The sequence below is a fragment of the Stigmatopora argus genome, chromosome 11, assembly GCF_051989625.1.
Source record: "Stigmatopora argus isolate UIUO_Sarg chromosome 11, RoL_Sarg_1.0, whole genome shotgun sequence".
Taxonomy (NCBI): Eukaryota; Metazoa; Chordata; class Actinopteri; order Syngnathiformes; family Syngnathidae; genus Stigmatopora; species Stigmatopora argus.
The window spans coordinates 16,324,660-16,340,160 of NC_135397.1; the positions used below are offsets into that span (position 1 = coordinate 16,324,660).

Below are 15,501 nucleotides of genomic sequence, written 5' to 3' on the forward strand. Positions count from 1 at the left end.
GGTACGCTGGAAGCACGGCAGCAGACAAAAAGGCCATGCAGAGAGTGATTAACACTGCCCAGAGGATCGTCGGCTGCTCTCTGCCCTCACTGGAAGATATTGCCAGCCCTCGTTACCTCAGCAGAGCCGGGAACATTATTGGGGACCCGGACCACCCTGGTCACAACCTGTTCCAGCTGCTTCCCTCCGGCAGGCGCTACCGGTCTCACAAAGCATGGACAAAGAGGCTTAAGGACAGCTTCTTTCCCACAGCCATCAGGACTCTGAATTTGCAGTAGCACGACACACAATCCCATCTGTGTAACAACTTCGGGGTGAGGAAACATGAAGGACGTTGGGCGGTGATCTGCCTCCTGCTGGCTAACTGAAGGTAAGTAGGCAGACAGTGGGAGGTAAGTGATCCATTTTATTCTTTGTTGGCATCGATGAGGCAAACTGTTGGATCTAATCGATAAACATTCAATAACTTCGAATTAGAGGAAGCACACAGAGTCGGCCATGATGAGTTTTATCTAGCTTCAGCTGAAGGAGGGGGTCAGAGCAGCCAGCGGCAGGAGCGCGTCTATCCTCCAGCCTGACTAGTTTGAACTCCCTGAATCCCCCCAGCAGGTCGACTAGTTTTATTGACAAAGGTCATGTGACATAGGTACAAACAGAAGGCGGGACAGTGATCTAATCATGTTTTATACTATCACATGCAGATGATGCGCCCCCAACTCATAGGTGTCACGGACGGAAATTTCCGCTAGCCCATGCAAAATTCTATCCTAGTGACTACACTAAATGAACCTATTGACTAATAAAAAGCATAAGAATACATTCCATACTCCACATTTCCCCCCTGTAGTTACTTTGAAAGAATTTTCATTAGACATCAATTTATATCCCTCCTATCCAGGTTCTAGAATACAAATATCATCAACAGTTACTTTCAACAGGGTATGGAAAATAATAAAATCACTTGTCAAGGCAGAGGCGAAAAACTCGAGGTATTTAGCGTCATTCGAGAAAAATTCCTCTGCGTCCCTCTTAATGAGCGAACACAATTTTTTAAGTCAAGACAAGTACAATTACCCGGACGACTCGACAAACTGAGGCTCGTCACACTTTGAAAGCGCAATAATCTCCAGTATGGTTTGCCATGCGGTGATACTGTATGTCACTGTAAGCTACCAGCGTGTGCTGGATAGTGTTTCAAATCATAACTTTGATACAGCGGATTACACACACAGAAAAAATACAGAACAGAAACAAAATCGCAAATGAGGGAGTTGCAAATTTAAACAGCATTGACTGGTTTCGTCTGGGATGAAGGTGCAGCAGTGTTCTCCCATCATGGCACACACACCTCCATCCTCTGTCCCGCAACATCCCTAAGGGCTATGACAGTTTGGTTAATAAACACTCATGTAACAGTTCAATGTCTTTACACGAAGCATAACTTTATCCACCCCAAGTTGGGAAAATAGCAACTGTATGATTTTCTGGGGGGCGGACCACAACTTATGGTCACCAGGACCATCACTACCCCAGATTGCATCACGTGGTTTGAATTGCACGGATTTTGCACTGATTTTGATCTCTTATCTCTTACTGTTATGTTCACTCCCCTTAAAAGGAATGCATCTCATCTGCACCACTGCAGATTTAAGTGTGGCGTCTAGACCCAGTGAATTCAGGATGTCAGGATCTGTGGAAATGGGTATACGGCTACACACATAACAACTTTCATTCGGAACAATCAGTTTCTTCTGGAACACCATGAAATTATACCACACATCTTCTCCATAGTAGTTCTCCAGATTGTTCTTTCATCTTGCTGTTGAGGGATCGAAGGCCCTCCAGGGCCTTGGTTAAACTCCCATCAGCTGCTGTGTTGTTAGGGATGAACGTGCAGCATTGGTCGCCAAAGATGGAGCACACGCCACCTTCCTTTGCCAGGAGCATGTCAACAGCAATTCTGTTCTGGAACGCCATCAGGAGGTCACCGACAACTGTTCATGGATGGCTGCAAACCCTTCCTCCGTCCTGTTCTGGAGTCGTGCAATTTGGTCAGCGAGCTTATACTCATCTGGTACGCTGCAGGGAACCCAGATGTTGTTGATGTAGATTGGGTCCCCGTCCAAGAGCGGACCGCTTGGCTCTGCCTTTCCAGTGTTGATGCAGGACGTTTCCTGCACTTGTTTTCCAACTCGAGGCTCTGTGGGCGGGGCGTTCAGATACGCCCAGGCTGTCACTGACAGTCCAGTCACTGTGATGTGGATGGCAACAGCTCTCACTGTGGCTTCTGTATAGAGGTGCAAAGTCTATGGGAGGTCAGGGTTAAGTGAGGGGTGCTCGTGGCAGGTGAGTAGACGTCAGATGAGTTTCTTCACGGACAAGGGTTTTGACACCGTCCGACTTAGTCTACTCAAGAGTCACCTGTCTCGAACGACCTTGACCTGAATCGACTTTGACTTTTCAGCGATCTTTGCTGCTGTGGAGGTTGGTGAGTTGGGCCACGAATGGGTCTTCCCATCGTGGAGAGAACCAGGACTTCCTTTTATGACTCGGATCAGGATCCAGTCACCTGGCTTCACCACCTCCTGCAAGATAGACAAAAAGATCACGGCAGCTTACATGTTCTTTGGATAAGTTTCTCTCCTTCCTTAGTCTCTCGTCGTGGTTCATCTTCCCATAGAGGAAGTTGGAATGGTCTTCCATGAACTATCTCAAAAAGGTGTTAATCTCAAGCTAGTTCTACCAGTTGTTTTGCCATGTTTTGCACTATGCTGTTTGAAAAAATGAGCTCCATTGTCACTCCAGATGATTTTGGAGATCCCACGTTCTTTACAGATCAATAAAATAACAACTTAAACAGTTCCTACAAAAATTTTAAAATAGGTATTTATACCTCTTCACCATACCTCCCCCCTGTTGAGACATTTATGGATCAATTTTGGAATACATTTTTGGTAGGTACGGTAGGCCTTTAGCTTTGTACAGTTCGTCTGCAGACTGTTCTTGAGATCGGCTCAGTTTTGTTGTTGTGTATGCTGCTGTGTTCTGTCGTTGTCTTTAACACGTGCTTAACATTCATCATTATGTTTGTGAAAATTTAAATACCTTATCAGTCAAAATTAAACATGCTAGCTGATATTCTATTTTGAACACTGCTTCCTTGTTAAGATCAAAACCCATATTTGTTTTTTCCTCTTTCCTACAATTACACAAATTAACTAATCATACTAAGAATAGGAAAAATACAAAAAGCAAACCAGGCTGCTTTCTCCTCAGGAAAACAGCTTTCCCGTTCTCTGTAACAGTTTAGATTCACATCAATTAATATTCAGAAACAAAATGCACACATTTATAATTCTAAATAGAATTGAACCCAGTAAAATGTAATCACCCCTTGTTTGTCAGGGTCAATATTTTTAGCATAATTGTATCCTTTAGAGCAATTAAAGCCCATTACCTTTAAAATGCATACTAATCAAGTCCCAATTCATTTAACAATGTGTATTGCGTTGCATATTAACCTCAGTGTTTTTTAATTCAAAATATCCCAATCTAGTAGTCTTATTATCAAATGTAACATTCCATTGTCTTCGGAGTTTGCCAATCATCTCCTATGAATCTTTCTTAATCAATATTTTTCAATAGTCAGGCATAAAATTAAATTCTAGTTACATTTCTATCCATTCTCTTTCTAATTGTTTACTTTAAAAATATGTAAGAAGATCTAGTCTCAATTGTTTACTTTAACTATCTGTAAGAAGGTGTAGTCTCAATTGAAACGCTTTTTTATGGAGACAATAAAACCAATACAAAAAGTTCCTCATGGCTTACAGCATTGCTCCCCGAGCAATAATCTTTCCAATCAATATTGGAGTGCTTGCCATTTTGTCTGATTACGTCAAAAATTTATCTTACCTGTCTCATCATACGTTTCAACTGAGAGAACCTTCTTACAGAGCACAAAATGGATCCGCTATTTTCATGTCTGCTGGTTTGGTCAGGAACATTTGCACTCTCATCCTGGGTTGCTCATCATGTTTCCTGTTGAGAAATGCAATCTCCCTCTGCCAACCCAAAATTAATGCGTTTCTTTAAAGTTTTTTCTTTTATGCAGACATATGATTAGCCTCATCCTCCAATTCCAATCGTGTAGTTAATAATGGCGTTTGGTACATTCCACTAAATTGGATTTCCATATTTTTCCGGAACGAAATATGGAAACTTTTGTCAATTCAGTCAATTATTCTGTTAACACAATTTGGATGCCATTATCACCATAGATCAATAGTACTTTGGAATTTGGTATCAAGCACTGTCTTTTCAGTGCTCCTAAATTTTGCATAGCAGATTTGTTTCTCCACTTCAATTTTCACATTTGGAGTACTGCTGCTTTTTCCATTAAAAAATTCCTTGGACAAAATATTTTTCCATAATTTGTCGTTGCCATCCCTGGAACGGGCTTATTGGCGAATTCCGAAATCGATTCCAATTTGCTAAATCATTTTCCACCTTGATACCTAACCGATTGATTATATCTTGGTGGTCGGCAAATTAGAAACACAAAAAGACAAACAAACAATCATTCACGCTTACTCATTTTCAGAAATCAGTGGTCTGCAATTTTTCATTACTGGTGAAGAGCGCCATCCCACGTCTGGGCTTTTTGGCAGCTTACCTCCATTTTGCTGTCTTATCAGCCTAATCATTCTCAAAAGAAATAGGTTAACGTCATTTGGTTGACATCAACTGTTTGATGCTAATGCAATTCGTATATCATTAATATTCTAATAGTCATTAAAATGAACCACGCCAAAGCATATTTCACTTGTTCCGGGCAAAACAAGGAATGCTTTTTGTGCACTTAAAAACATTCCATGCCTCTTCCGTCCCAGGGAAATCATGCCTATCCTAAATCAATTATTTTATCTAAATTTACCTAATAATTTGGATAAATGCCATTTGTGCATTGTTCTCTTGTTTGATATCATTAATAATTTGGATGATTCTTAATACTTAAGTCTAAATCGCAAATCACTGTCATATATCTAAAACCAATAGTTAAAGCTCTGGCTGAATTCCTATCCGCTCTAAGAAGGCGGTTTTATTTAAAATAAGAGCCATTTTCTGTGCTCACTGTTACCTCAATTAAAATTTAGGGAAAATAACCTTTCACTAGGCATTTCCTAATATAAATTTCAGTGTTTAATAAAGGACCCATAATTTGTCACTCATATATTACAACACTGTCATCTCTCTGTCTCTCTCTCTTTCCCTCCCCCTCCCTGTGGAGACAATCGGACTCAAGTGATTTAGGTTCAAACCTGCAGTGGCATTTGCGTGCTGTGGTTCCTCTCTCTCTTTGTGCAGGGGGAGGGGGCCTTGGGCTGGGCTGGTGTGTGCTCTCTCTTGGGTCCAGGTGTGAAATGGGCAGTAAGAGCTATGGGCGAGCCCCCCCCCCCTCTTTTTGTTTGCACCGGGTGTGCTTGGCTTGTCGGGTGAGGGGTGTCCGCTTCTGTGAAGGGGGGGCCTGGCCGTAAAGTGGGCTTCTTGCCTGGCTCCACATTATTCGGCCATTTTCTTCCTTTGTTCTGTCTTACATGTGCTCATTCCCCCTTCTCTCTCCCTTTGTAGCTCATCTTGCCAAAGGCCGTACCTCTTGAGCTCATGTTCAATGATCTTCATAGGGAGGGCCCCAATTTTGAAATGTGTGACTAGTACCTGAACTTGTGAAAAACATATCATTCTTGTTCTCCATGAAGATAGAAAGTTTCTTGAGGAAAGACAACCACCTAAAGCAGCTCCTCATCCTTTCTGTCCAAAATCTTCACAAGCATGTTAACCATGGTTTTGTTTCATTCTTCAATGATCAGGAAAATCTCTCAGCATGAATTTCACATCTTCTTACTTCACGTCCCTTTGTTTGAACGTTTTTTTTTTTTTTTTTTTTTAAACAATGGTCACATGTTACGCTATTAATACATTTAAGGCGATATTTTACGGCGATTCTTTAGGGACGTCGCATCTAATTTATTATCTCTTTAATACTTATCTTTTATTATCCTATTTATCCGTCTACGTCGTCTTTTTAACCGTTATTCTCTTCAATCCTCTCGATTCACGAGCGCATACCAAGCGCGTACCGAGCGCGTCCTAAAGCGCGTCACGGCCTACTTCCGGTTCTTAACAAACGCTTCTGGTTTATATAATAGTAGTACTATACTTTTTAATCGAGCGCTTTCTTACTCATCGGGTGCAGTATTTTTGGAAGCTTTATTTTTGACAATCTCCAGAAATCCTTTTAACAAAGGGGACTCTAACCCCCACCTTAGGGGGACTTTTAACCCCCACCCTAGGTTAAGCCGCGTCACCAGCCCACCTCTTGGATCGACATTTAGTTGGCCAGACCGACTAAATGTACGTCCGTTGCATACCTTACGTATCTATTTTCCTTTTTTCTGACATACGTACTTCTCAACAGTATGCACAATTTGTCCCCTATTTATGAGGCGTTTTTCTCGACTATTCCACGAATGAAAAACGGGATTCCCACCAGCCTTGTCCTAAATATTAATTTTAAACAGCCCCTTACCGTCTCTTGTGCCTCCTCTTTTCCGATGGGGGTTCATTCTTCAACCGGGCCGCGATCAACCGAAATGCCCTCTCTTTCAAAGTAAGAGTAGCTGACGTCAGTATTCTCGGCTTTCAGTCCACCGCGGTCCGAAAATTCAGAAATGAATCTCCCGGGTTTCGGCACCAGAAAATGTTGGATCTAATCGATAAACATTCAATAACTTCGAATTAGAGGAAGCACACAGAGTCGGCCATGATGAGTTTTATCTAGCTTCAGCTGAAGGAGGGGGTCAGAGCAGCCAGCGGCAGGAGCGCGTCTATCCTCCAGCCTGACTAGTTTGAACTCCCTGAATCCCCCCAGCAGGTCGACTAGTTTTATTGACAAAGGTCATGTGACATAGGTACAAACAGAAGGCGGGACAGTGATCTAATCATGTTTTATACTATCACATGCAGATGATGCGCCCCCAACTCATAGGTGTCACGGACGGAAATTTCCGCTAGCCCATGCAAAATTCTATCCTAGTGACTACACTAAATGAACCTATTGACTAATAAAAAGCATAAGAATACATTCCATACTCCACACAAACCTTTTCGCAGTCGCCAGGATTTGGTTGCGCTCGGGAGGTGATGCGATGTATCCATCACGGCAGAGTGCCAGCAAGTCTGAAACTATCATTTGGTTGGGCTCTTGCCTGGAAAAGCGCACTTTGTGGAGAAGCACTTTCAATTTTGTCATACGCAGCTGGGTATGATGACAATTAGGCTTTTGTCTAGTCAATGATGATGACAAGCCTAAGTCTGATTTTATTTATTTTATTTTTTATTTACACGCCAAAAATACTATTATTGGGCGCCGATACATCACTGTTTTATTTGAGCTTATGTACAAATATCTTTCAATATTTGGACAAAATGGTCTTGGTGAGGTGAAATATGGGAATAAATGACCACAGAGCTCCAGCTCTCAAGCTCATATTTATATTGTTCACCCAGCTCTATGCAGAGAGCATAGGTGCAACCTTGATTTTACGTCGGCATCTACTCAGATATCTAGAAGACATTCTCTCCCCATACTGAAAACAAAATATTCCCCACAATGTGTGTGGTTATGAAGCCTTTTATGTGCGAGTAGGTGTGTGATTTCATCTTCTGTCTAAACTACGGTGCGGTCGCATTCACCCATAAAGTGGACTGCGTCACAGTCCGTTTGGAAGCTAAGACCACCTCGCTTGCGGGATCTTGGTCTGGATGTTTGGTCGGCACCAGAGTTCACTGGTTTGTATTCACACCAGCCCAAAAGGTGTGTGCCACAGACTTTATTCCAGACCAAACAGGGCAGGTGGGAATGGGTCTTTATTTTCAGAAAGAATGGTCTTCATCACAACAGGGCTATTCATAAATACACTGACTGATTCTAATCCCTGAACACCAACAGGTTGAAATGCTTCCTGAATATAATTTTAACCTTTCCCTTTCATCCCATTTCTTTCTGCATGCACAGCGTAAAACAGGAACCTCGTAGTGTTTCCCCGCACTGCCCAAAACCTAATGAATCTGAGGAGCCACTGGGTACCGCAATGCAGACGGAAGCTGCAGAAGGTGAGTGTACAGTAGAATTTCCCCAAAGCAAAATAGGATGAACACAGAAACAGAAGACTAATGTGGTGGATTTTTAAATTCTCAATCATTTAATTGAATTGAATGCTTTTATTGTCCTTTATATATAAGTATAATGAGATTTAAAGCTTTAACCACGTAGTGCACAAATAACAACAAACAGCAAAATAAATAATCAATAAATAAGAAATTAATAAGTCGTCCAAGTGAAGTCAGCAGAGCGGAGCGGGCTTGTTCCGTCTGAAGTCCAGGATGAGTTCCGTGGTTTTGGAGACATTCAGCGCCAAGTCGCACCACTCTCATCACTCAATGACTCTATGGACGCAACAACAAACAAGCAAACGCATAGAAAACCAATACAGTAATACGTTGACATACGAGTAAAATTTCGAGCAAATATTTATCTCGAGATGCGTGACACATTTTTATATACGAGCATTCTGCTCATAAGAACATCAAGGGCACTGTCTTTCTCCCTGCAACTCTAACGTGTAAATGTCTCTACGAGCACTGGGCGGAGTGTTGCATTTTTTCAGTGTTTTTCCCCCGTTAGTGCAGAATGGTGGAGCTTGGTCACCAATACGAGAGGAGTACTACTTCCCGGGCAAGTTGGCAAGTGGTCGTGCGTTATCCTATTGTGAGGACATTTGTGTGCATCATTTTCAAAATATTTTGAAGGGAAGACAAAAGCAAACAACACTCGATAGGTTCCTTTTAAAATCCAGCTGAAAGTCAGGGTGGAAGCGGGCCAAATAGAGCCAACCCGGGAGAAGAAATGTTTTTTTTACCTTCTTTAAAACAAAATTAGAATTAAGTTTAGTGTTAGGTTAGATTAAATTAATTTTTGAGTGTCTGTATCGTAATCTAAGTTTATTTAAATTTTTGTTATGTAATGTTACGAGCGCATTGCTATGCAAAAAGTCTGTCCCTCTCTCTCTCTCCCCTCCGCAAAATCCATCTAATTTTGTACTATTGAACAAATAAAATGTTTTTCCATTCCAATATCCTGTTTTTTTTCCCAGAGTTTTGGAATGAATTAATTTGTATTTAGTTCATTTCTATAGGAAAAGATGATTTGAGATTCGAGTAAATCGACGTTGAGCTCAGTCCCGGAATGCATTAAGCTCGGATCTCAAGGTACCACTCTATATAGTAATGATAAATAACTAATCATTAATAAGAAATGAATAAATAAAGTAGTCCAAGTGAGTCAGCAGAGTGGACCGAGCTTGTTCCGTCTGAAGTCCTGAATGAGTTCCATGGTTTTGGAGACATTCAGCGCCAAGTTGCATCACTCGCTGAGTCTCGACGTGGAAAGTCCCCTGGAGAACCCCGCCCGCCCGCTCTGCGCGTCTCTCTCTCCCGTCGGCGAAATCCGCCCAATTTTAGTTATATTAAACACATTTTATTACTATTAAACCACTAGTTATGTGTTACTTTGTTAATAGATGGCGAATTAGAAGAAATAAAACATTTTTTCCAATCCAATATCCTGTTTTTGATGTTTTTTCAGAGGGTTGGAACGAATTAACTCGTTTTTAATTCATTTCAATGGGAAACGTTCGCTCCAGTTACGAAAAGCTCGACATACGATCTAGGAACAGATTAAGATCGTATGTCGAGGTACCACTGTGTGTGTGTGTGTGTGTGTGTGTGTGTGTGTGTGTGTGTGTGTGTGTGTGTGTGTGTGTGTGTGTGCGCGCGTGCGCGCGTGCGCGCACATACACACATATATATTTTTCAAGTTCATAAAAATGTGAAAATCCACATTGAAACTCGCAAGCGGAAGCCACTCCCCTGTCCTCCGCTTGCTACTAGGACTCAGCACTGAAGTAAAAAAAAAAAAAAAAATTATTTATTTTTATATAGGGGTGACCCTACCTCGCGGTTTTTCGTTTATCGCGGCCATGTCTGGTCTACATTAACCGCGATCATAGACGCTCATATTTACACTGGTGTGTATTTTTGCTGATTTGTTTTATTTTAAAATATCGACACATTTCCACCTGTGTATAATTTTGCTGATTGTTTTATTTTAAGATATCGACTTGAAAACCGAGGATCAGTCATCCGACGTTATTGTTACTAAAGAAATGGAGGAAGAAGAGCGACATCTGATGGCAGAAGGGGACAAAAAAAATGGGGAGATTATGGACAAGGTTGGCTGCCAATCACTATCCAATTACAATCACAGAAAATCACTTTCACTGTCTTCAGAGGGACAAGATAATAAGTCAGTCATGGACTACCTGTCCACCCATTTTCAGAGCTGCCAACTACTCTGGAATTTCTGGAGTTTACCCGGAAATGCAACGCAAACTCTGGAAATCTCAAAAAATTGTCACTTAAGTTTTTCTTTTAAGCAGCCTTTCCGGAAAAGTATCAAATTTCCAATTTAAATGCCTCAAAATTCACACCATCGTTACAGCTTCCGCCATCTTGATTCAAGTGCACTATAAACCGGAAGAATTCGGTAACAAGTGCATTGTTAGTCATCCGAGTTACAAGTTCTGACGAATGATTTGTCTTGTGTGACTTCAGCGTGGTAATCAACTCGGAATCGATTGCGCAGGTAGTCCCAATCGCTTTAACATTTTCGTTTTCGTTTTTTATAAGGGAAATAAGTATTTTTAAGGCTGATTAAACCACCAGTCTTTTGTTTGGAAAAAAACCTATCATTTCCGGCGTTGTTCTAAAGGAAGTTCAAGTAAGAGTACACAGCACTGATCAATATGCCTCCTCGGAATAAGCGCTAAATGGATCGCAATTTGGATGACATTTCTAATAAGACAAAATATCACATGTTGACGCCGTCTCCAAAAGGACCGACTTGCACATTACACATCATGCGTGACACATGGTGGAATTACTGACTGTAAAATGCAAGCAGAAGGACCCAAACACAAAGATAAACTTATTTTCATTATGCTGTACTTTTTCAATAGTTTGCAAAAACAATATTTGAATTAATTTAAAAACATAATAACAGTTTGATTTAAATCAGGGGTCTCGAACTCAATTTACCTGGGGGCCGCTAGAGGCCGAGTCTGGGTGAGACTGGGCCGCATCAGGATTTCCACAAGAAAAGCACTGATAAAACATTCCAACGTTATCAAATATCTTTATTTTTTAACAAAAAATAATGAATTAAATAAATTAACTTAAAGATGAATAAAAAATAAATCAATCAGTAATACAAAACCAAATAATACTAATGAGCATACAGTAGATATACACTGGCTGGCTAAGTAGAGAAAATGAATTATTTTTATTCCGTTTCAAATGTCTGTATTAACAGCTCTTTAACCTTTAACTTTCTGAACTTGAATGGAACATTGAACATGAAATATTCTGAACACGGCTTCTCTTGCCTACTCCTTGCTGCTAGAGACCTGGCAGCGCTTCTTCTCACATAGTCACATTTGGCTTGAGGGAGGAAGCAGTGGAGACCCTCAGTAGAGCTTGAAGATGCTCATCAGTAAGTCTGGACCTGTACTTGGACTTATTGAAGTTCAAGGTGGAGAAGAGCTTCTCACACAAGTATGTGCTCCCAAAAAGGCACATGGTCCGCTTGAACCTTCGGGAAAGTTCAGGGAAGCTGGGGGTCAACTCTCTCAAAAATTGCCCAAGCTTGTCTGCTTCTCCACTCACCTCCCTGAACTTGGCTTTGAGTGCAGAGTTGCACTGCAGGTCAATGAGCTCCATTTGAAGCTCAGGAGGGGCATCTTGCACATCAAAGGAGAAGGGGTCCGCAAAAATTTGAAATGTGGCTTTGTGTGTCTTGAAGTCTGCAAATCTGTGATCAAATTCCTCCTGTAGCTTCGAAATGGCCTCAACATACTTCTCACCACTGAATGGTGTGCCTGCATCCACGAGAGCCTTGCATGCTGGGAAATGGCAAAGGTTTGTCTGAGAGAGCTGGGCTTTCCATAACACAAGTTTAGTGCAGAATGCTCTCACGTTGTCATAGGCAGCACTGACAAGTTGCCCCTGGCCTTGTAGCTTCTTGTTCAGTACATTAAGCTCATGTGTGATATCAACAAGAAAAGCCAAGTCCATGAGCCATTTGGGATCACTTAGCACAGGATCAATCAACTCACAAACGGCGTAGCTAGCTTTGACTGCTGCATTACTGTCTTTGGTAGCCTTCTTGAAGAGATCCTGTTGCCTCAGAAGACGTGTTTTAAGACTGGCAACCTGGTTGGCTCTCTCATCTCCCTGGTATTTTTCGTACTCCTCAGCATGTCTCGTAGTACAATTACGTTTCAAATTGTAATCCTTGTGCACCGCAACTTTTTCAGTGTAAATGAGACACGCCGGGGTGCCCCTGTGTTCAACAAAGAAATATTGCACTCCCCACTTTTCTTGAAACTGTCTGTGCTCATCACCGACCTTTCTCTTCACGGCAGGCTTTGAAAGAGACATCTCTGGGGCTCTGTAATATGTTTTTCCACTTGGAATGAGTCTCGGGTTGATCTTTCACATTCAGTCGCGCGGGTTTGTGGCGCATGTGCACTTTCGCTCTCCGTTTCAATCGCGGAGATGGCTACAGTCACTGACACAGGCTGGATCACGGATCATAGCGCCTCATTCAGTTCTATGCTGAGAGCAGCGGAGGAGTGTGCGCGCCGAGCGGAGTGATCGGCCTCACGGCTTCTCCTCCGCCCAGCTGATTGGAGGAATGAATGAGTGAGTGAGCGAGGCACTGGACAGCCCGGCCGATGTCCCGCCCTCCAGAGCCGTATACCTCACCGTGATTGGTTCATTCAGCTCCGAACCAAAGTTCCCTCTAATTTTTTGTTGGTCTGAGCAGAAAGACAACCTCCCTGAGCACACTGAGTACCAGTGTGAGCGACATCATCAGTACTCGGATGATTCGCCTAAAGACGTTTCGCCGACGGACGTTTGACAGACGGGCAGGTCGCCGAATGGACGTTCCACCGAACGTTCATTCGGCCGAACGGAGGTTTCGCCGAAACGGGATTCGAACGCTCGCCCCGCCGGATCGTGTGTGTATAAGTTTGTCAACCTCGGCCCGCGGGCCATATACGGCCCGTTAGGATTTTTAATCCGGCCCGCCGCCGGTGTTGTCCAAATTATAGTAAAAATCAATGTTCGTCTACCATCAATGGCAGTCCGGGAATAAGCACTCTTGGGCAGGCAGATGTAGCAGAACCGAGCCGTAAAATGACAGCAATCGGGTCAAATCCATCCTAAAACAGCATTTAATGATTAAATACAAATACTGGATGATATCGCGATGGAGGCAAAAAAACGTCTATAGACGTCCATTCGCCAAACGGCTCAAAATGCTCTCAAATTCGGTCAAATCCAGCTGAAAACAGCGTTTAATGATTAAATACAAATACTAGTATTTGTATTTAATCATTAAACTAACAAATACTAGTACGACCTGTCCGTCTGTCAAACGTCCGTCGGCGAAACGTCTTTAGGCGAATCATCCGGTCACGACATCATCATTGCTCGCTATCGGCACACCAGTATCACACCTGCCACAAGCAGGTGCATGTCAATGTTCCCTCTAATTTTTCATGTAAAACATGCTGTAAAACAAGAAAAAACATGAGTGGACAGAGCTACTGCCACTGGCTGCCACTTAAACGGCGCCATCATGGGGAAAGGGGTAAAAAAATATATATATATATAAAAAAAAAAATAATAATAAAAAAAAAATCGATCTTTCATATTAAGACGGGGGCCGCAAATTATCGTCCCGAGGGCCGCAGTTGGCCTGCGGGCCGCAAGTTTGAGACCCCTGATTTAAATTGTCCTACAATTATTTTATTTTTTTACATTTTATATTGATTTTGCGTAAATCGCACTTACTCCGGAAATGGGACAAGGGAATCCTGAAATGCGGTCAACAGAGGTTGGCAGCTCTGCATTTTGTATTATATGCATTTGTCTGCAAGATGAATATGGCCTTTTCACAAATAAATTATTTGTGTCACATTTTACAAGGCTCGGCGGGCATTGGAGAAGGAAAGTCATGAAGTCCGCTATAAGAGACTGCAACATTTGCTCCAGAAGAGTAACATCTACTCTAAATTTTTGTTGAGTAAAATGGAGCGACAACAGAATGAGGTACATCAATGTAGCTGTTGTCATATTATTCAAATTCAATCTTTCGATGATCTTGATGCTCAGAATTATTGTTAGTGCTCAGAATTGTTAGACTTTAAGTATTGTCTATTTTCAAAAGGAAAAATTCAAGATGCAAAAACTTGAAAAGAGGGCCAAGAAAGTGAGTATTTTTTCAATCCCATTTATCAAATCACCTGCATGGGCATATTTAACAGACTCTGTGTTTGTTTTATTTGCAGACCACTAAAATGTCTGCACCTGGAACAGGTAGTTGCTTGCTTATTTATGTAAATTACACAAAGGCCTTATTCTAATGACTTCTGTTTATTTTTTTTGATTCTCCCAAACTACCTGCAGATAAAAAGAGAAAAAAGGATGATGACTACAAAATTGCTGATGTCATGTCTAAAGAAGTACGGTCTTATTCTACAGACTTTGATTTTGCTGTTGTCATGTATTCTGCTTGATTTTTTCCCCCTTTATTTTTTCTTCAGGAAATCTTGTCACAAGCTAAAAAGGCAAAATTTGACAATATGGTAATCTATAGTGCTTTGTACTTTTCCACATTTTTATGGATGAATTGGCAAAGTTTAACCAACTGTATGCATGAATGTCACAAACTGCATGTTAGGAAGAAGCTTCTGCACAGAAAAAACTAGATACCAAGGATATTGAGAGCATGAGTGATTCTAACCAAGAAATCAAGAATCGTTTGGCAGAGACGGTGCGAGACAATGCCAAACATCTGAGCACTGACAGGAAGGTGAATGGTTTGCCAGTTCCTGCTCAACAGCCACAACTCTTCACCGGTGGTGTCATGAGGTGGTATCAAATCGAGGGCATCGAATGGCTTCGAGTGAGTTCTTATCAGCTTGTTTGAAATTGAGGCGGTCTTCTAAGAAATCTGTCGTTTTTTATTTGAAATGAAGTATAATTTTGAAGGCACTTAAAAAAAAAGGGGGGGGGTGTACCGACTACAGGGCGGAGGGTCTGGCTGATGAATACATGGTTTTGAGAAATTTTGGCAGTTGATTTCAGTGATTAACTGTTACATACCGTATTTTCACACCCATAGGGCACACTTAAAAGTCTAACATTTTCTCAAAAATGGTCGATGCGCCCAATCGGTCGGTGTTTTTTGTCTGTGCACTAAACTCATTTTTTGTATGGCCCTGACCGCTTGAGTGACTGGTTTTATTTCTT

The 15,501-nt window shown here is 41.8% G+C and overlaps 1 protein-coding gene across 2 annotated transcripts in view; it reads left to right on the top strand.

The window, feature by feature from the left end:
* The window catches only part of hells (helicase, lymphoid specific), a 71,135-nt gene that overhangs the window by 7,576 nt on the left and 48,058 nt on the right, over positions 1-15,501 (top strand). For both annotated transcript variants that reach the window (XM_077613669.1, XM_077613670.1), the window contains exons 2-9: positions 8,078-8,175; positions 10,234-10,352; positions 14,176-14,298; positions 14,417-14,458; positions 14,538-14,565; positions 14,656-14,711; positions 14,793-14,834; positions 14,930-15,154. In XM_077613669.1, coding sequence (XP_077469795.1) covers positions 8,078-8,175; positions 10,234-10,352; positions 14,176-14,298; positions 14,417-14,458; positions 14,538-14,565; positions 14,656-14,711; positions 14,793-14,834; positions 14,930-15,154 — 733 coding nt within the window. The remainder of the gene's footprint in view (positions 1-8,077; positions 8,176-10,233; positions 10,353-14,175; positions 14,299-14,416; positions 14,459-14,537; positions 14,566-14,655; positions 14,712-14,792; positions 14,835-14,929; positions 15,155-15,501) is intronic.